Below are 22,165 nucleotides of genomic sequence, written 5' to 3'. Positions count from 1 at the left end.
GACCAGGGCATTCATCCAAATTGGGGGTCTTTATTTAAGTCTACTTTTGCCCTAAACAACATGTTTAAAGACTGCATCAAGAATTTTAAAATATTTGAGGGTAATGTAAATGGCAAGTGCCATAAAATATAAAAGGATTTTGGGAAGGTGTATAATTTTGATGAGGCTAATTCTACCCATTACTCCTGAAGATAATTTAGATCAGACCTGCTTTTTATATTTCACTACAGAAATAAGGGGTTCAATGTTTCATTTAAAGAAGTTTCCCAGGTAATTTGAAACTTGAACACCCAAATAGATTGCTCTAGCAGTTCTGATGAGAACAGCTAGGCGGTGAGGGTACACAACCACCTTGAGTCAGTGAAACACTGTAAAAATTACATTTTGCTGAAAAATGTGAACCTTTAAAAAAAAAGTGGGCAGGAAGACCTAAAAAGATGATGTTTGCAAGCGGACTACATCTTTAATGCACTACCATTTGAAGCCAAATCTCACAGACATTTATGCTTTGGCTATGGAGTGTCTATCTTTGCTAGGGTCATTATCAGCAAGATAGAAGGTCTATCAGGGAAAACATTATTAGTTAGCCCAGGACCCTTCCGATTTAAAAGAAATATTGTTAATAGCCAATTACTGGATTTTCTCCATAAGTTAAGAGGCTGTGAGAACTGATGTAGTGACATTGTTTAGGACAGATGTTGAGCATAAAGTTCATCAGGTAAAGGCTGATTCAAGCACTCAGGCCCTGTCCACACCAAAAGCGGTGTGTTCCAGAGCAGTACCCTTCGTATTCAAACCAGCATCAATTCTTACACTTGCACAAAGTCAGAGATTTTGTAAGATTAAAGTCAGGTGTATTATTAACCAATTATACCAAGCAGGTGCTAATGATCAGCAATTTCAGAAACAGCTGTGTAGGAGGCTTAAAACTGGGTGAGGAACAGCCAAACTTTGCTACTAAGGTGAGGTTGTAGAACAGTTTCATGCCACAGGGCATACACCATGGCAAGACTGAGCACAGCAACAAGACACAACGTAGTTGTAATGCATCAGCAAGGTCTCTCCCAGGCAAAGATTTCAAAGCAGACTGGGGTTTCAAGATGTGCTGTTCAAGCTCCATTTGAAACACAAACGGGCAACGTTGAGTGGTCAGCCAAGGAAACTTAATGCAGCAGATGAGACACGTTGTGGTTACTTCCCTTGACATTGGAAGATATCCAGCAGTGCCATCAGCACCGAATTGGTGGAAACCAGTAGGACCCAGGTTCACCACTCTACTGTCCAGAGAAGTCTGGCCAGAAGTGGTCTTCATGGAAGAATTGTGGCTAAAATGCCTTACCTCCGACGGGGAAACAAGGATAAGTGACTCAACTATGCACAAAAACATAGGAACTGGGGTGCAGAAAAATAGTAGCAGGTGCTCTGGACTGAAGAGTTAAAATTTGAAATATCTGGTTGTAGCAGGAGGTTGTTCGACGAATGGGTAGAGCGGTACAATAACGAGCGACTGCAGGCAGCAGTGAAGCATGGTGGAGGTTCCTTGCAAGTTTGGGGCTGCATTTCTGCAAATGGAGATTTGGTCAGGATCAATGGTGTCCTCAATGCTGAGAAATACAAGCAGATACTTATCCATCATGCCATACCATCAGGGAGGCTTGTAATTGGCCCCAAATTTATTCTGAAGCAGGACAACAACCTCAAACTAGAGTCAGTCAATGTCATGTCATGTAGTGTCAGATCTTCAGCGTGAAGAACAAGGAGTTCTGGAAGTGATGGTTTGGCCCCCCACAGAGCCCTGTTCTCAACGTCGAGTCTGTCTGGATTACATGAAGAGACAGACAGATCTGAGGCAGCCTACATCCACAGAAGATCTGTGGTTAGTTCTCCAGGATGTTTGAAACAACTTCCCTGCCAAATTCCTTCACAAACTGTGTAAAAGTGTACCTAGAAGAAATGATGCTGTTTTGAAGGCAAAGGGTGGCCACACCAAATATTTGATTTTTCTTTTGTTCATTTACTTTCCATTTTTTTAATTGATAGAAATATACTAATAACACTTTACAGCATTTTTTCACACCCGTCTAAAACTTTTGCACAGTACAGTCATGGCCAAAAGTTGAGAATTACACAAATAATATTCATTTTCAAAGTCTGCTGCTTCAGTTTGTATGATGGCAATTTGCATATACTCCAGAATGTTATAAAGAGTGATCAGATCAAATGCAAAGTCCCTCTTTGCCATGAAAATGAACTTAATCCCCCCAAAAACATTTCCACTGCATTCCAGCCCTGCCACAAAAGGACCAGCTGACATCATGTCAGTGATTCTCTCGGTAACACAGGTGTCAGTGTTGACGAGGACAAGGCTGGAGACCACTCTGTCATTCTGATTGAGTTTGAATAACAGACTGAAGCTTTAAAAAGGAGGGTGGTACTTGAAATCATTGTTCTTCCTCTGTTAACCATGGTTACCTTCAAGGAAACATGTGCAGTCATCATTGCTTTGCACAAAAAGGGAATCACAGGCAAGGATATTGCTGCTACTAAGATTGCACCTAAATCAACCATTTATCGGATCATCAATAACTTCAAGGAGAGGGGTTCAATTGTTGTGAAGAAGGCTTCAGGGCACCCAAGAAAGCGCCAGGGCCGTCTCCTAAAGTTGATTCAGCTGCGGCATCGGGGCACTACCAGTGCAGAACTAGCTCGGGCATGGCAGCAGGCAAGTGTGCATCTGCACGCACAGTGAGGCGAAGACTTTTGGAGGATGGCCTTGTGTCAAGAAGGGCAGCAAATAAGCCACTTCTCTCCAGGAAAACCATCGGGGACAGACTGATATTCTGCAAAAGGTACAGGGATTGGACTGCTGAGGACTGGGGTAAAGTCATTTTCTCTGATGAATCCCCTTTCTAATTATTTGGGATATCCGGAAAATACTTTGTCCGGAGAAGAAAAGGTGAGCGCTACCATCAGTCCTGTGTACAGGAAAGCATCCTGAGACCATTCATGTGTGGGGTTGCTTCTCAGCCAAGGGAGTGGGCTCACTCACAATTTTGCCTAAGAACGCAGCCATGAAGAATGGTACAAAAACATCCTCCAAGAGCAACTTCTCCCAACCATTCAAGAATAGTTTGGTGACGAACAATGCCTTTTCTAGCATGATGGAGCACCTTGCCACAAGGCAAAAGTGATAAGTGGCTCGGGGAATAAAACATTGAAAATTTGGGTCCATGGCTAGGAAACTCCCCAGACCTTAATCCCATTGAAAACTTGGTCAATCCTCAAGAGGCGGGTGAACAAAAAAAAACCCAACAAATTCTGACAAACGCCAAGCATTAATGACGCAAGAATGGGCTGCCATCAGTCAGGATGTGGCCCAGAAGTTGATTGGCAGCATGCCAGGGCGAATTGCAGAGGTCTTGAATAAGAAGAATCAACACTGCAAATATTGATTCTTTGCACACACTTAATGTAATTGTCAATAAAAGCCTTTGACACTTAGGAAATGCTTGTAATTATAATTCGGTATACCATAGTAACATTTGACACGAAAATCTTAAAACACAGCAGCAGCAGACTGCTAAAAATGTATATTTGCGTCATTCTCAAAACTTTTGGCCAGGATTGTACTTTACTTCACGAAGAGAAGGCGCTCTCCTTTTTGTTTGTTTTGCAATAACAGAGTGGAACATCAAAGCAGACATTGGACCAAATATGATAATTAATCAAAAACACAAAATGGGGCAAAAGAAGATAAACGCATGACTGAACACAATCTGCCATAGTGGTGTCATAATTCACTACACCAGTAACAAACTTTCTAGTCATTTAGTTACAATGCATACTAGATGCATTCTGTAAATATTTACAGAAATGCTTGACCAAATGATCTCATATTGAGACCTTTTGGAGTCATAGTTTATAAGAGATAAATCTACAGCTGAGGGCTGAGGGCTATGGGCATAGATGAGGTGGTGTGCTATATCCAGGGATACCAGTATCCCTAAGAATGAGATGATGCGTGGACCTATATGGGTTGGACTTGGAAGTATGTCTTTATTCAACCCAAAATACTTTGTAACTATGTAACTGTAACAAGCTCCTGCTCACTCGGTTCCACTCTCCCGCCACTCCTCTGCTGCTATTGGATCAGATGTCAGACCGCAACGTCTGATTCTTCGATCGTCCGATAATCCGGGATTCGAACTACAGCTATGTGCCGTTCGAATCCAGTTGTGATATCTCAGAACAAACACCAGGCAGGCTGTATGTAAGTTCCAACAGGGATCTGCTTTATTGAAGACCAGCTCAGTATATATACAGTTCAAGAAGTCTAAACACATAACGCAATCAAACAGCATGCAAACAGACATCCCCTCCCCGATGCCTTAATGAATGACTAGGGAGGGAGGAGACACATGTGATGGGATTATCTCCTGAGTGTATCATAGGATGATCTACTCATCTACACCCGGAGTCAGCTACTCCTAGAATCAGCTATCCTAATCCCATCAACACAATACAACAAAGGGACCAATAAACTGTAACTGTTCAATGTCCAGAATTATCCCCCTTCAGTGCTCCTGGATTCACAGCCTGTACCTATAATACACACAGGGTCATCCCAATGTAATGCCAGGGAAAATGTATAGTACAACCCTCCACACATAAAGCTGGTAGAATGGTTCATTGTAACCCCAAGAGGTCCGAGGGGGGTCTCCATAGTTCTGGGTCCATAGTCAGTAGGAAGGAGGCTAGCCCCCAGGCTCCTCCAACAGCACCAGTGACGGTTCAGTCCTTCACAGTAACTATATATACAGCGTCCTTTTTCAATAATTCTCTATCAAAATCACCACGGCATAGAGACCATTTTAAATGGTAAATTTCATTCACTTTTAACCCACATCATTTGGAACTATGGAACTGCTCAAAATGCTGGTCGGCTTTGTGGATACATCTCCCAAATGTTTGCCATTGCTAACTAAGTTCACACTTAGTTTTGCCAACATACATCATTCCACAAGAACAACTGATCTTATAAATCCCTTCTTGTAAGGCAGGAGATTGAATGTCCTAATGTTGAACCTCGGTGAGCAATCAACATTGGTAAACGTTTTAGATTTCTCAACATAAGGACATATTCCACAATTCCCACACTTATACCTACTGAGATATTTCTAAACAACCATGTTTCTCTATTAGAGTACGTTCAGATCACACTAAGTTGGCTTTCATATGTTAGCCACCTGGGGATTTATCATAAGACTATACCAAATTCTCTGCAACATATTGTACACCTTATCCCAAAGTGCCCCATATGGCATTACGATACGCGTAAATGTTGTTCTAATATTGGCTCTATTCTTCGAAGTTCCCTTTTACAAGGCCTACATCAATTTCATGCAGGGCCTTGTATTTGCTCATCCTCAGCATCCTGTGCAGATAACCCTTTTGCTGAAATCTATGTCAATTCTTGATTCGTAACCTCAGAAATTGCCCAAGAGGAATACCTTGTATGGTGGCAAGGGGGTGATGGCTAGAGGGGTGAAGCAGGGTATTACCTGCTGTTGGATTTTGTCAAAACCATAATAATCATATACGGAAATATGTAGGTACGTAAACCTAAATGATGAATGATTTTCTATATTTTAATCTATCCAAGTTTGGAAATGCAGTTTAACTGTATTACTGATTTTTGAGTAACATATGGTAATCAATCAGTAAGCACGTCAGGCAGACCCTAAGTATAGTTTAAACAGCTGTTAGAAATTTCTTAAATGGGGTGGAAGGATGCAAGGAATATTTGAAAGAATATACATTAGTCAGGACAAAGCAAATGGAACTCCCTTATGCTAATGTGAATGACTTTCAAGGTAAATGTCTCATAGTTTATTTTAAAGTAACATGGATAGAAGGATGGGGGATGGTCCTTCAAAAGGACACACAGAAACCCACATTGACTCTCAGAAGACACAGAGACACGTGTTAAGGGCTATTTTTTACTTACAAACTAAAGACAGGTTTCTTAGGCATCTTATAGACTCATGCTGTAAGATATACCATATCTTGTAATCATTTGTAACTTTGAAATTAAACACATTTTTGAATTTTATGCAAGAACAGAATCCATTTTCTCTTTTCAACTTCTTCCACCCTATGCTTCAAGATAAAAGAATGACATAAAAATCATATTTCTACAGATTTCAAAATGTACTTGGTGGACCAACCCTGCGCTCTGCCACCTTCAACCCTGCGCTCTCCCACTAGGCTTCATGATTTCACCAATGTGCAGTGAAGCCGTTTGCTGAACTGAACATGCACTTTGATGCGAGTGCAGCCTGAGCCATTTATAACTTGGCAGCATGATTGAAGAGTGCCCACTTCAGACTTGTGAGTTTGTGCAGTGGATGATTTGGCTTCAGGAATAGGATGGTGGAATACAATGTTTAAATCAGAGACTACATATAAGCTGCACATCATGAGCATTGCACTTCAGTGTATCTCAACAAGTGTTTGAGCCTGCTGTATATTATAAAGGTTAGAGTCCTTCACAAGCTCTCACTTGTGTGGTGCTGCGCTCCCAGCCATACAGTATACTCTTGCAAGATTTTCAAGTTTGCAGGAACATCTCTGGCTCTCTGACAAAGTTAGATATTATTTGAGGTTGAATAAAGACACAGGTCTATCGAGTTCAACCTTTGTGTCTGTGTGTGATTGTGCATGTGTGTGTGTGTGTGCATGTGTGTGTGTGCATGTGTGTGTGCATGTGTGTGTGCATGTGTGTGTGCATGTGTGTGTGCATGTGTGTGTGCATGTGTGTGTGCATGTGTGTGTGCATGTGTGTGTGCATGTGTGTGTGCATGTGTGTGTGCATGTGTGTGTGCATGTGTGTGTGCATGTGTGTACACAAGTCCCTGTGTGGTCTAGTTTTTAAGAGTACCTGTACCCCTGTAGGTTATGGTCTCTGAGGAAGGTATCTTGAACCATGCTTTATAGGGGGTTTTTTTGCCTTCCTCTGGATCAACAGGGGGTACCCGGGGGCATAGCGTTCTGTTTAGGCTTTTCTTCCTCCATATCTCTATAGGTTGAACTCGATGGACTTGTGTCTTTTTTTCAACCTAACTATGTAACTATATATGTAACTATCTAAATGCTTTTTGAATGATTCAATACTCTCTGCTGATACCACTGCTTCTGGCAACGAGTTTCAAAATGTAAGCGCTCTGAAAAGAATCCCCTACGCCCTTTGTGGTTTAATCTTTTCTCCACCAATTAGGTGGTGGCCTCTAGTCTTTGTTATGGAGTTTACTGTAAAAAGTTTATTGCCGATGTTGCCATTACCACTAAACATTTTGAACATCAAAATCATGTCCCCTCTTAAATCGCCTCACTTCAAGCATGAACAAGTTTAAATTTAGCAACAGTGTCTTTGGTCCTCCAGCCCCTTATTTAGTTTAGTTGCCCTTCTCTGAACTCTCTCTAGTTCAAGGACATCTTTTCTGTGGACTCGTGACCAAAAGTGAACCGCATACACAAGATGAGGCCGAACCAGTGATCTATAAAGTGGCAAAATTATTGCTTCATCTCTACAGAACATTCCCTTTTTAATGCATGTCAGTACTCTAGCTTTATTTGCCGCAGACTGGCATTGCAAGCTATTATTCAATCTGTAGTCTACTATGAACCCCAAATCTTTTTTCATTTCTGACTTCCCTAGTGGAGTACCCATTAATCCAATAATATGTATTCTGCTTGCCCGTCTTTAACCCCAAAATGCATTACTTTACATTTTTCAACATTAAACCTCATCTGCCATATAGTTGCCCACTCGCCTATTTTATTCAGGTCCTCCTGTAATGTTATAATGTCTAAGCCAGAGTCTATTACCCTCCCAATTTTAGTATCGTCTGCAAACACAAAAACATGGACTATGTCATTGTTTTTAGCATTTTTCACTATGGGAGTTTTTTCAATAGGATGTTTATATCGCACACTTTTGTATACTGAACTTGCATTAATAGGAGGTGGTCTGTGAATCCCTTTCTTTTTTTCTTCCTTTTTGTTAGAGTATGCTCTTGGTGGATTTATCTGTATGTCCATATGCCGTCATCGCTAAGTAATAGTTAGGTCACTCTCTGACACTTGTTTTTATTAGTAATATAACACAGAACTACCACTATAATTGTTAGAATAGTTAATTGCACTGTACTTTTGAAGAGTCTGCATTTTACTCCTTGTTTGGCGCACAGTTGACATGCATTTGTCTCTTCCAGGAGGTTCAAGTTCTTCACTGATATGTCCAGCATTTATAGAGATCTACAAGGAAAACATTTTTAAAAAATGTGGACTTCAAAAATCAATCCAACAGTAGGTTTGTATCATTACATTTACTTAGATCTACTAATTAAGTATTAAAATGTAAAAAAAAAACAAACACAGAAATATAAAATATTTGTATTACATTTAAAAGATGTGTTATATGCATTTACCAATTAAAACAAAAAACAGCTTGAAGCAGGAGCAGACAGATATGCTTGGTCCTGCATTATACTGAATTACTGGAGAATAGATAAGTCAGATTGCTTTAAGTATTCTATATAGTTAGAAATATTTAACTTTTCTTTAAGTTATAAAGACAAAGAGAAGCACAAAACAAAGGGTGCAGATTTGATACAATGTAAAACAAACATGAAAATTGAGACTTACTGATTTAAAAGCACAGGTTACAGCTTGGGAACATGCAGTGTTTTCACTGTCTACAAGTAAGTCAAACATGACACCAAGCAGCTTCTGCTGAACACATCCATCATCTATAGCATCATAGAAAACTTTATTAATCTACAAAAAAAAAAAAAGTTAACATAGCATTGACTGATAAATGGACTTGCACTGAATAAACTGAACACAACACATAGACCATGCATCTAGGTTAACCAAACCCTGGTTATTATGACATGGGTTTTTAGACTAGCATCAAGAAGCACACTAAGCATACTTGTCCCAGTGCAACAATTTGGCAGGAGGGTATCCCAACGTGAATGATCTGAGGAGTCTTCAAAACTTTCACAAAAATATCTAGACACTGTTGGTTCTTGGACAAGAGGGCAGCAGAATTCTTATTAAATTTTCCCAGGATGAGCTGAAGCAAAAGTATCTGGTCCATACGATCCTGAATGGGAGCATGTGTAACTTTCTCCAATAATCTCTCCAAAACTGGCAAAAGTCGAATGAGAACAGCCTACAATGAAGAAGAAAAACAAAGCCGAAGAATATTACTGCAAAGAACCATGACTGTGTCAACACAAAGATTGATGATCCAACTTTAAGTGTACATGTAACCAAAACGGTCTTTATAGCTTTGGATAAATTAGGAATGATTATAACCCGTCAGGGTTTTATTGCTGTCCCCTATCAGTAGATTCACCCTCCCTATTTGTCCTGCTGGTCATTGTTATAGAAGCAGAAAGCGATAGGAAAGCTAAACTTCTACAATTGTCCGTAGAAAAGAAGTTCAGGAAAACCATTCCAATGTGGAATTCGGTTACAGGGACAACTGTTTAAAAGAGAAATTCACCTTTTTTGCAGATATCCACTCACTTCCTGTTGCAGTTCGAGGACAGGAAGTGACGGTAAATTTACCTTGGGGAAAATAGCTTGCAAAAAAAAAAGGTGATTTTATCCAAAACTAAAAAAAAAGGCAAAAATTAGCTATACATATTTTCATTGACAACTACAGTCAGCATTAAAAAAAATATTTTTAGAGCACTTGATATTTTAGAAATTTGTGGCAAAATCAGTTCCCTCACTTAATGACAGCTTTTTAATCTAGATACCCGTTCACTAGCAGGACAGTGTCAGACATTTAAAGGAGAACTATGAGATGAGTGATTTCCGACCTAGTGATTTCTAGCCGACCTGTGACAATGAGACTGTCACAGATCGGCTCAGTAGATCGGGAGGTGAGCGAACACATACTAGGTTCGCTCACCTCTCGATCCTGTCACGGCTCTCTGCCGTGACAGGGGGAGGGGCTGGATTCCCCTCTGCCCGCTCCGATCTGCCAGCGCTGACTGGCGGAACTGACGGGGGAGGGGGCGGGTACAGCTGGCTCTGCCTCTAGATAGGCAGAGCCAGCTGTCACTCCCGCAGCTGGGCGGCTCAGTATACTGCGAGCTGTAGCTCGCGGTATACTGAGCTTAGGGTGACGGGAGGACGCTAGTTTGTGTCCTCCCGTTACCCTAAGGAGAACTATGGGGAAAAACACTGACCCGATAGTTCTCCTTTAATATCTAGGTTATTGAACACTGCTGTGTTAAATAACCAAGATAATTAGGTTTCACTTTACATATTTTATAAATACTCATGTGTTGCTGCAAGTACCTTTTTACGATATATGATCAGTGTATCTTTACTTGTTAAAAAAAAAAAAAAAAAACTAGGAGGTGCACCGAAATAAAATCTTCTGACCGAAACAAATAAAAATTGTCAGGTCAAAACCCAATTTAAAAAAAGAGCTCGGCCTCCTGTGACAGCGTTGACACACTGCTCTCCATCCTTATCTATCACAGGAGGCGGTGCAGGAGGAGCCCTCCCCGCACCGCTTCCCCCGACAATTTCGCTCTTCCCTGCTGGGCGCTGCTCTGTGTCACAGAGCAGCGCCGAGCAGAGGGGAGAGAAACAAGAGATGCACCACAATTTCGGCCGAAAGACGGTACTTTCGACATTTTTTTCCGAAGTACCATTTTCGGCCAAAATGTTTTAGTGCCCGAAATTTCAGTGCATTCCTAAAAAACCATAGTAACATAGTTTTTGAGGTTGAATACAAAGACACAGGTCCATCAAGTTCAACCTATTGCGTGCCTGTATGTGATTGTGCATGTGTATGCGTGTATACGAGTCCCCGTGTGATCTTGTTTTTAAGGGTACCTGTACCCCTGTATGTTACGGTCTCTGAGGAGGTTGTCTAAATGCTTTTTGAATGATTCAATACTCTGTTGATACCACTGCTTGTGGCAGCAAGTTCCAGACTTTAATCGCTCTAACTGAGAAGAATCCCCTACGCCCCTTGTGGTTAAATCTTTTCTCCACCAATTTTAGATGGTGGCCTCCAGTCTTTGTTATGGAGCTTACTGTAAAACGTTTATTGCTGATGTTGCGATCACCATTGAACATCTTGTAAATCAAAATCATGTCTCCTCACTTCTAGTGTGAACATGTTTAAATTTAGTAACCTTGCCTCATAGCTTTGGTCCTCCATTCCCTTAATTAGTTTAGTTGCCTTTCTCTGGACTCTTTCCAGCTCAAGGACATCCTTTCAGTGGATTGCTGACCAAAACTGCACCGCAGACTCCAGATGAGACCGAACTAGTGATCTATAAAAGTGGCAAAATTATAGCTTTGTCTCTACAATACATTCCCTTTTTAATACAAGACAGTACTCTGCTCGCTTTGTTTGCTATAGCCTGGCATTGCAAGCTATTGTTCAATCTGTGGTCTACTTTGACCCCCAGATCTTTTTCCATTTCTGACCTCACTAGTGGAGTTCCCATTATTGTGTAATCCGCTTGCCTATTTTTAACCCCAAAGTGCACTACTTTGCATTTATCAACATTAAACCTCATCTGCCATATAGTTGCCCACTCCCCTATTTTATCTAAGTCCTCCTGTAGTGTTAAAATGTCTAAGCTCCCTAGACCAATCTGAAAAAGAGCCATTTATTGTTACTCTCTGGACACGTAGCCAGTTCCCTACCCATGTACACATTTAATCTATGTGACGACATGGTGATCAGTTTATAAGTTAAATGTGTATTGGTGTTGAGTTATGTTTGAGTGCGTTATGCTGTGTGACCTGGTTATGGAAAGACTATCAGCACCATCCCCCGTTATCTCCCATTGTTCTCTGAGGGAGCTCAGAACAATGACATTCTGGCCAGGCTCCTGCTATGGCTGTCTGGAGTTCGTTAGCAGGTGGACACCTGTGGTGTTGAGCAGACCGATGGTCTGGGAGGGGAGGGGGGATGTGATGGGATTATATTCTGATTTCATCACTTGCTGTATATAAGTTTGTGCAGTTGCTCAATAAATCAGAGTTTGTTTTCCCTACACTCGAGCCTTGGCTAGTGACTGGGGAAACTGGGAGCTACAGATCAGCGGGTTCCAATATCTCCTCAGCAAGGAAGAAGACAGCGGCGGACATACTCATCCTGAGTACGGGGGTCCGTCACAATCTATGCCCATAGACCACAGCTTGTGTATTAAGCGTTTGTCAAATGCTTTAGAAAAATCCAGATATACCACATCCACCGGCCTCCCTCCATCCAGATCTCTACTCACCTCTACGTAGAATGTTAGTAGGTTGGTCTGACAAGAACGGTCCTTCCTAAGGCCTGGTTCACACCTGGGCGTTTTACAGCGCGTTCCTATGCGCTATAAAACGCTCAACATGTGAAAACCAATGATTGCCTATGGGCATGGTTTCCACCTGGGCGTTTTACAGCGTGTAGGAACGCGCTGCAAAACGCCCAAAGAAGTACAGGAGCTTATTTGGGGCGTATTTGCCGTGCGTATCCATTAGGATACAGCCGGATAGCCCTCTGAAACGTGCGTTTGTCGAGCAGGGTTTTTTTTTTACCGCGAAACCCGTTAAAAACGCACAGCACGAAACGCGCATATTCGGTACGCCTAGGTGTGAACCCAGCCTTAATCCATGCTGCTTATTATATTTATTATACCATTTTTATGAACAAACTCTTAGTCCTTTATCATTCCCTCTAACAGTTTTCATACTATTGATGTTCGACTGACTGGTCTGTAGTTCCCAGGTTGGCATCTTGACCCTTTTTTGAATATCGGTACTACCATAGTTTTCCGCCAGTCACTTGGTACCCTGCCAGTCATTAACGAATCCTTGAAAATGAGGAATAACGGTCCTGGCTGAGTTCTTTAAGTACCTTGGGGTACAGGTTATCTGGTCCTAACGCCTTATTCGCATTACGTTTTTCAAGTCTTTGTTGAACCCCCAGCTAGTCAACCACTGTGGTATATTTTGCCCTTGAGCTACTTGCATTCTTATCTACATTAAACCTGTCTTTTTCCCAATTGTATACTAAGGAGAAAAAAGAATGCAAAACCTCGGCCCGCTCCGTCGTTTGTGATTCATCTCCCGTATCTGCTCTTTTCTTACCTTTTTACGGTTTATATATTGGTAGAATTTTTTGGGGTTCATCTTACTGACTGTGGCGATATGCTTTTCGCACTCTATTTTTGCTGCCCAAATTTCATGTTTACATCTTTTATTACTTACCTTGTAGTTCCAGAATGACAATGCCGTCCCCTCCATCATATATTTTTTAAATGCCATGCTCTTGTCTTTGATGTGTTTTACTGTTTTATTTAGCCATGCAGGCTAAGTTATTGATCTTTTATTTTTGCTACCCAATGGTATGCACTTGGTAATAGAGTTATGTAATGTGTTCCTAAAACAATCCCACTTCTAGTCAGTGTTCAGTGTTAGAAATAAGTTGTCCCATTTGGTGACGCATACTAGCTGGCGCATATTATCAAAGTTTGCCTTTCTGAAGTTTAGTATTCTTGTCAGACCGACACACTTCTCTTTCCTGTACCCAATATTACAAAAAAAACAATAAAAGAAAACCCAAAAAAACAAAAAAATAGCTTCTCTGAGTTCTCAATATTTTCCTTTTAACATCAATACTCACCTCACCATTTACATCACGTAGGACCATGAGCAAGACTTTGCCAACATATGACGGGCAGCTGCTTGTTTGAAGCAGATTCAAGAGTTGATCTAAAGCATCTGAGAGTTTAAGTGCAGCCTTAGAAGAGCATGACGTATGCAAATTCTTAAAAAGGTTACCTAGAATCTGTAAAGTAAATAGAAACAATAACAATACAGATTTCCCAATTCTATTTTAAAATGCAGAAAGTAAAGGAATTTGTTAAATATGAAGCAAATAAAACCATGATAATTACCTGTGATACATAGGCAGAGTCTGCAACAATCTCTTCAGTTCTTTCCATCACAGCCTGTATGACTGGGGACAGTGGAGAATCCTTTACCATCCTAAGTACATTTAAACAGGCAATGGCACCTTTGCGTACCTCTTTCACTGGACTAGTCAAATTGATCAGCAAGGATGCCAACACTGCGCAAGGGACAAACACAAAATGAATACCATTGAAACACTGAAAACACCCAAAACACAGTGCCATCTATGACATTAACTAAAGTAATAACAAGATAACACCACAAAACTAATACATTTTTGGTGGCTCCAAGATTTCATCAACCCATGAAGGAAGTTTTTTTGATTTGCAGCCTCTTCTGCAATGCAGTTCAGAGTAATGAGGCATGTGCCAAGACAATAAGTTCCTATAAAGTGCAAACTTGCAAAGATGGGAGCTGCAGTAGCTTTCATTCTAAAAAAAACATTAGTGACCATGGCAGACACTCCTGCCAACCAATCGTCAAGTTACAAATCATGTTCTGTTTTACGTGGAACAATTAAGTCAATACGGTTTAATAATATCATTAGAAATTCTAGTTACAAAACCCAATAAATAATTCACTGGGGCTACAACCAGAGCAACAAGGCATGGCTGGTTACTGGGGAGGTGCCTGATGTACCAGCTAGTTGTGTTGTTCAGGCACCGACATTTTTTTGACAGTAGATTTACTGAGCAGAGGGCAGTAAACAGCCATTTGTTAAACGGCTGACTGTAGATTGAAATATACATCCGCAGCAGTAGCCCAGTGGCACTTCAAGTTAGCAGCAGCGCTATCTGAAGCAAAATAAGGGGACAAGAACTTGTGAATGCATGTGAAAATAATGAGGGCTGGTACTGGGAGTATGTAAGAGGATGACCCTACAAAGCTATGGGTGTAATTGCGATATGAAGTTAAGCTGTTGTGAAACCAAGTACGATAAGGCTGTGCTCTGACCTGGTACCCTAAAATAGCATACAGTAATATATGCACGGCTTGCACTTCTTTGGCTTATGGATTCTGCCATCATTTGAAGTTGCATCTGGTTTCCTGCAAATGCTTAGTACATAGAGCCGGGATGTCAGTGATCAACCCTGACCAGATTTCATATCACAAACAAATCGTAATCTTCCCAGTGCAGCATATAGAGATTGCAGCTACTGTTTTCACTACTGGAAGAGTTTGCTACCAGTAATCAATACAGCAGGAAAAGCGCATGAATCACCTCTAAAGGTCAACGTCTTTCAAAGTTTTGCACTACAACTCAACAGCAAAAACTGTTAACGCCTTAAGGACAAAGGCCTTTTTTCATTTTTTGTTTACATGTTATAATCCACATTTTAGGCCAAGACCCTAAAGAATAAAATGTGGCAGTGCAAATTTTTTGCACGACATTAGTGCAACTTATTATTAAACCCCAACATTTTGTGAAAAATGCACTTAAGTTAAATTTAGTGTCCCAAAACAGTTACATAGTATTTGAGGTTGAATAAAGACATTAGTCCATCAAGTCCAACCTATTAGGATCTCGTTCTAGGATTGTAGTTAGCAAGTTAGTTAGGCAGGAACGATCTTTCCTGAACCCATGCTGATTGTCATTAAACAATATATAAAACCATTTTTTTTTTGTTCAATAAAAAAAGATGAGAATATAATGAGTACATGCTCAGGTTAAAAACTGTGTGCGTCCGTGAAACTGCAAACAAAATGCAGTACCCCAAAAAGTCCATAGACAACGCTTTAAAAGCCCCTACAGGTCATCAGTTTTGAGATGCACATTTTGGACAATTTCATGCTCCCAACTTTGTGGATTGGGGGGATCTGGGGGTCGTGACCTGGGGTCAGAACGCAGTCAAGTCCATCTCCATCAGGAGCTCTGGTGAACACCAGCTGACCCTTAGACTCCACACTCTGGGCAATCCCATGCTACCTACTCAGCATTGCAGCACCCTGCCTTGTACTTTATCTCAATGTACCAAGGGCGTGGCGGTGCATTGAAGTCAATGGCACAGCAGCCACGCCCCCACCCAGAAGGCAGGTACATTAGTGCTTGCATTCCAGTCCAGTGCGATGTGCAAAAATAGTGCTTGCAGTATGTTTGCAGATCATACTGGACCGGGACGCAGACCTGTGTTTCAGGGTGCCGGCGGGGGGCATGGGTGCGGTGCCATTGACTTCAATGCCGCGCAATGCCCCCTTCCGCCTCTGCCCGCAGGGAGCCGTCCGTCTTGCATTCTAGTGCGCTCCAGAGGCTGAACGCACTGCAACGCAGAGTTTGTGGTGTGAACCGGCCCTGAAGCTGACAGCACGATCGAATTCCGGGAAATCTTAAAGAGAAATTCCTACCAGGAGACTGAGGGCTCAAGTCCGCTCAGGGGGTAGTAAAATTGGAAGCGGCCATTTCCCCAGTATACTTGAGGAACCTCCCCTGGTTGTCAGTGTCATATGTCAACCTAGCCCTTTTTTAGTACAATCGGTGCTACGAATATGGGATAGATATTCCACTAAATATAATCTTTCATCTAGGCCTGGACCCTTGACTCCCATTTTGGGCAACCCACAATTCCAGCCAGGTATGCAAACAGTCACACTGTTGAGTGCGGCGAATACTCCACATATACAGGTGTGGCAAGTATTAGAACCAGGTAGAGAAGAATTGAAAGTGTAACTAAGACCAGAGAGACAAACAAATGGGAAGTTATGGATGGAAGCAGTACAGCTATTAGACATCTTAGGACATACAAAAAACTCTTAATAGGACATTCACCCCATTTTAGAAATTGTGTATATCAGAAACACCTGTTGCCCACACTCTGTCGGCGGTGTATGGTATGTTGAGGGTCGAGGAAGACAAAGGACATACTAAGTATATGAAAAGATGGGAACAGGATATGCGTAGAGAGATAACAGATAAGAGTGGGGAAGAATATTTAATATGACACATAGCTCTATTATATCCTCTTTTCATCAAGAAAAGAACTATAAAATAATATCTAGATGGTACAGGTGTCCAGAAGGTATTAAACATATAAATCCAGATTTAACTGACAGATGTTGGAGATGCACTCTAGAAGAGGAGACGTATTTGCATATCTGGTGGAGTTGTCCTAGACTGCAACCGTTCTGGGAATCTGTATTTAGAATATATAATGCCATAGAGGAACAAAATGTTGAAAAAGACCCTTCAATGGCCTTATTGTCATTGATAACTGGATCTCTAAAAAAGATAAAAAACGATATCCTACGATTTGTACTGGTTGCAGCTAGAGTTTGTATATCGCGGAAATGGAAATCAACGATCCTACCTACTTTAGAGAACTGGGCTAGCACAATGGAAGAAATAAGATATATGGAAGAATTAAGTGCAAAGGACTTAGATAAAAAGGAGAGTTTCCATAAGACCTGGGGAAAATGGGAAACATATACGCGGACAGAGCAATTTATGAAGGCGCTGGGGGAAGGAAAGAGTAGCGAAAAGGGGTACAGAAAAGAGGTAAATATGAATCCACAAACGGGTAATAATATATGGCCTAAGGTAAAGATAGGACTTCTGGATAGATATTTAATATAATAAAGTTAGATCTTGACCTGTATGAGTAGTAGAATGGTATGGAGTGATGATATAGAATAGGAGCACAATATATAGTTAGGGAGAACAGTTTAGAAGTATAGGAGAGTAGTTCAGTAATTGGAATATTGACCACGGGGTTTTTGTTTTTTTTCACATGAGGAAAGTCACTAGAGAGTAGGGAGGTGAAGTCAGGAAATGGGGTGGGGAGGGAGGTGGAGAAAGGGTGATAAGGATTCAGGTTGAGGGGAGAATTGGCACAGGAGGTGTATAGAGCCTGTCCATCTATTATTCCTCCAGAGGCGGGTCTGAAAGAAAGGGTCTTAGGATGGTGAAAAGTGGAAGTAGAGTTGGATGGTAAGAGTAAATGTGAGGGATAGATATGTTATCCCACTGGGTCTTTTTTTTCCCTTATATATATTTTTTTTTCTATAAAATGTATTATGTAAATTATATTGAATTTAAGTGCAATAAAAACATATTAAACAAACAAAAAAAGACCGCTCAGTGTAACTTTGCTGAGGAACAACAATCCCTAATCACACCTAAGCTTAGAGGTGTGCATGGGGCCTAATACACACACAAACTAATGCAATAATAGCCCCCCCCTTTCCCTGCACATACACAGAAAATAAGAGCCCCGTCACCTGCATATTCCCTAGTGGTTAACTAGTAAGGTCTGCACCTTTGGCTGGTGCAGATATTCCTAATCCTTTCTTTCGGCTGGCACTCAATGAAGTCTGTCAGAGTGCCATCAGAAATGAGCTACTGAGTGCCAGCACCACCAGGAGCAGCTATGAGGTCTGCATCTGACTGCGTAGGCTAGCTTGTCAGCCGAATGTGGGCCGCAGGCTACCAGTTCACTTAAGTAGAAAAGTAGCATCCTCCAAGCCCTTTAACCCCTTCGTGACTGACGACGTACGGTGTACGTCGCCAGCATCAGGGCTGTTTAATCAGACTCCCGGCGGCAAAAGCTCTGTTTAAACTTGTAAAGCCGACTTGTCGCCAGATCGCTTCTGTGTCCCGTAGAAGGGGCCAACCCCCACCCCCCGCCAGACACCGCCGCCGTGCTTCCCGGGCTCCGTTGCCCCTCCTACGGGCCCGGGACCGGCTTCCTTGGTGTCCGTGGGGAGCTGGGGTGGTCGTCGAACTTCCGTTCATCGATCACCTCCCCGTTCTATGGGACCGGGAGCGATGCAGATTGCATCACTTCCGGTCCCTGGGCTGTCAGTTCTGGGCTCCTGCAGCCCAGCTATAAGCCATTTTTGTGCGATCTGCACTTCAATAGCTTATTTCCAGTGTAAAAGGTGACACTGGGGGTCTTTTGGACCCCCAGCATCACCTTAAAGAGTACCTGTCACCACCATCTGCTATCACATGGGGGGGCTTGTAAGCCCCCCTATGTGATAGCAGTCAAAGTAAAGTAAAAAAAAGTCGCTACGTAAACACGCGTGGGGTGCGCCTACGTATGAAAACGACGAACGCGCTACACATGTTGGGTATCGCAGCGCATGCCGTAGTGAGAGCAATAATTCTAGGGCCAGTATTTTGGGGTCTCCCTAAATTGATGACCGGTGGGGGCTTTTAAAGCGTCTTCTATGGACTTTTTGGGGTACTGCAGTCTTTCGCCGTTTCACGGACGCACGCAATTTGTAACCTGGGCATGTTGGGTATTGTTTCACTCGTTGTAACCTCATCTTATATATTTCATTAAAAAAATTGGTATTTTGTTGTGTTTTGGGGCATTTAATTAAATTTTTCACTAAATGTTGGGGTTTAATAAGCAGTTGCGTTAATATTGCGCAACATAAAAATTTGCAGCTACCACCATTTTATTCTATAGGGTCTTGGCATTCAGAAAATATATGTTGGGGGGTTTGAAGTAATTTTCAGGCCTAAAATGTGGAATATAACATGGGTGCAAAAATGAAAAAAAAAGGCCTCAGTCATGAAGGGGTTAAATGTGCCTTAGGCTGCCAGGCTAAAGGTTCAACTGCTGAAGGTGAGGCTTCCAGTAGTGTCTCAGAGCCCTTCTGCATCATAATCTTGCTTGTAAAGCAAAAATTGCACTTAAAAAGAGTGCTCTGCACTGGAGAGGAGGTCACAAGACAGCATAGGTAAAGTGATTATTGCATTCAGAAATCTCCCTGCAAATGTAAAAATTCACCTCAAACAATCCTTAGCTCAAGGTAGCTGCTGATTTAAAGAAGGTAGGGATAAAGCAGGTTCCCCAGCATCAAGCCTATTCATCAAAGGTAGCAATAGAAATAGAGGCTGAAGTCCAAGTCTGGGAGCCTTGTGTCCAGTCCAAGGAGCACAATCTGGGAGTCTGTTCTACTGTCAGAAGCATCAGAATAGCAATCATCATATTTCAATCTTGGAAGCACAGCAGCTAACCACTTGCTGTCCAGAGCAATGTCTTACTATTTGCACATACATGATAAAATATAAATTTTTGGCTAGAAAACAGCTTAAAATCCCCAATTATATATTTTCTAAAGCAGAGGCCCTGTAGAATTAAAAAAAATGCTAGTTTAAATTTTTTAGGTTGCACAGTATTTGCTCAAATGTTTATCAAACCAGTATTTTTAGGATAAAATAAACTAAATCAAAATGTAGTGCACAGAAACATAATATAATACCCAATTTTTTGGTAAAATATAAAAAAGACAGGGTCACGTCGGGTAAATAGATACCAAACATGTCAAGCCTTAAAATTGCGTTCGCCCGTGAAGCCGCACAAAAGTTCAATACCCCAAATTTCCCAGTTTAGTGCCAACAGTGATTAATGGAGCTAGAATTATTGCTCTCACTCCGACGTTCGTGGCGATATGCAACATGTGTAGCGTAATTGTGGTTTTCGCATGTAGGCGCACCAATGCGTGTTTATGTGTGTGCACATGGGGGGGAGGGGGGGACTTTACATTTTTTATTTTTCTTATATGTTACTTTCATTTTTTTAATTTTTAAACACTTTTTTTTTTTACACTAACCTTATTGCTATGACATAGAGGGCTAACAAGCTCCCTATGTAATAGCAGATAGGGTGTGGCACATGTTCTTTATGGAGACTTCAGGGGTCTTTCAGACCACTATTGCCACCTAGGGACCTGAAGGAGAAGAGCAAGCAGAGATCTGCTTCCCCAGCTTCTTCTCAAGGCTCTAAGAGCCGGAGAATGTAAATAGTGACACCGGAAGTCATGTAAGCGTCCAGTGATCAGAGAAGAGATCAGAGGCAAGAGCTGTTACCAGGCGCCGCACGGGGACAGGGGAGCCTGGGGAAGCAGATGGCGGCCCCGGTGGGGGATTTTTACATCGCTGCTCGGTACAAACAGTCCGGCAGCTGTATAGACTCCAGATCGCTTGTACATTAACAGCCATCACCGGCTGTTAAAAATTACACCAAGAACACGGCTGCAGTAGCAGCGTTCTTGTTTTATCTACTTCTGCAGGCCGCCGTATATAGACGAATTGCGGCCCGGAAGCGGTTAAGAAAAACATCTTTAGGCTCACAGTTTCCACATGTATTCAGCCATACGAATGCACGCGGAACCGCTCTAAACATAAAAAAACAATGCATTTTAATTATTATTATTACATAGTATTTATATAGCGCCAACAGTTTGCACAGCGCTTTACAATATAAGGAAGACATTACAGTTACAATACAATTCAAGACAAGATGGTAAGGAGGGCCCTGCCAGTGAGGGCTTACAATCTAAAAGAGGAGGGGGAAATGATACATGGAGGTAGCTGTGGGAATTAATTATTTGAGAATGTGAAGGTTCAGTGGTTAGGTCGAGGGGGGATAGGCTTCCCTGAAGAGATGAGTCTTTAGGGAACGCCTAAAGGCAGTCAAGGTGGGAGATAGACGGACAGGTTGGGGTAAAGAGTTCCGGAGGATGGGAGAGACTCTTGAGAAGTCCTGGAGGCGAGTATGGGAGGAGTGGACAAGGGAGATGGAAAGCAGGAGGTCAATGGATGAGCGGAGGGGACGGTTAGGGTGATACTTGCGCGTCCCGCAAAATAGTCCAAGCAGGATTTTAGGGGCGGATTCAGCACGTTCGCGGCTATAGTAATAGCGACAAAGAAGCAGAATCCGTGCATATGTAAGGATTTTAGCATTTTCATGCCATGCGGTCTTCCGCGCGGTTAACGCAAACACTATATGTGAATGGAGCCTTAGGATACTAAGCTAAAAACCAAGCCTGGCTGTTCAGTAGATATTTCCTGTATGATGGGCAAAGCCTTCCAACCTCCAGGTAAACCCAGTGATCGTATGTGTCTCCCAATTAACAAAAGCAATTTTTTTGCAATTACTTTTATTCACTCAAGGCATTACAATTAAACTTGAGTAACAATTACTAATTTAGTATTTGTATAAAAACTGCTTAGAGCAGGGGTAAGCAACCTGGCCACTCCTGCTGTGGCGAAACTACAAATTCGATTATGCCTCTAGGAGTCATGCCTGTGGCTCTCAGTCTTGTAATGCCTAATGGGGCTTTTTTTTTTTCAAACAAACTAGATTCAGTTTTTCGGCCACCCCCACACGGGGTATAACCTTTTTAACAAAGAAAATGAAATTTTAAA

At 41.8% G+C, this 22,165-nt stretch overlaps 1 protein-coding gene across 1 annotated transcript in view; it reads right to left on the bottom strand.

Annotated features, from left to right (window-relative positions):
• Nucleotides 1-22,165, bottom strand: part of HEATR1 (HEAT repeat containing 1) — a 205,382-nt gene that overhangs the window by 96,546 nt on the left and 86,671 nt on the right. Inside the window, 6 exon segments of the mRNA XM_018563295.1 lie at nt 1,790-1,817; nt 8,210-8,316; nt 8,707-8,838; nt 8,996-9,238; nt 13,721-13,885; nt 13,995-14,167. Of these exon segments, the coding sequence (XP_018418797.1) occupies nt 1,790-1,817; nt 8,210-8,316; nt 8,707-8,838; nt 8,996-9,238; nt 13,721-13,885; nt 13,995-14,167 (848 nt within the window).

Source organism: Nanorana parkeri, unplaced genomic scaffold (assembly GCF_000935625.1).
Source record: "Nanorana parkeri isolate BGI_ZX_2015 unplaced genomic scaffold, ASM93562v1 scaffold650, whole genome shotgun sequence".
Lineage (NCBI taxonomy): Eukaryota > Metazoa > Chordata > Amphibia > Anura > Dicroglossidae > Nanorana > Nanorana parkeri.
This window is presented reverse-complemented; position numbering and strand designations above follow the sequence as displayed.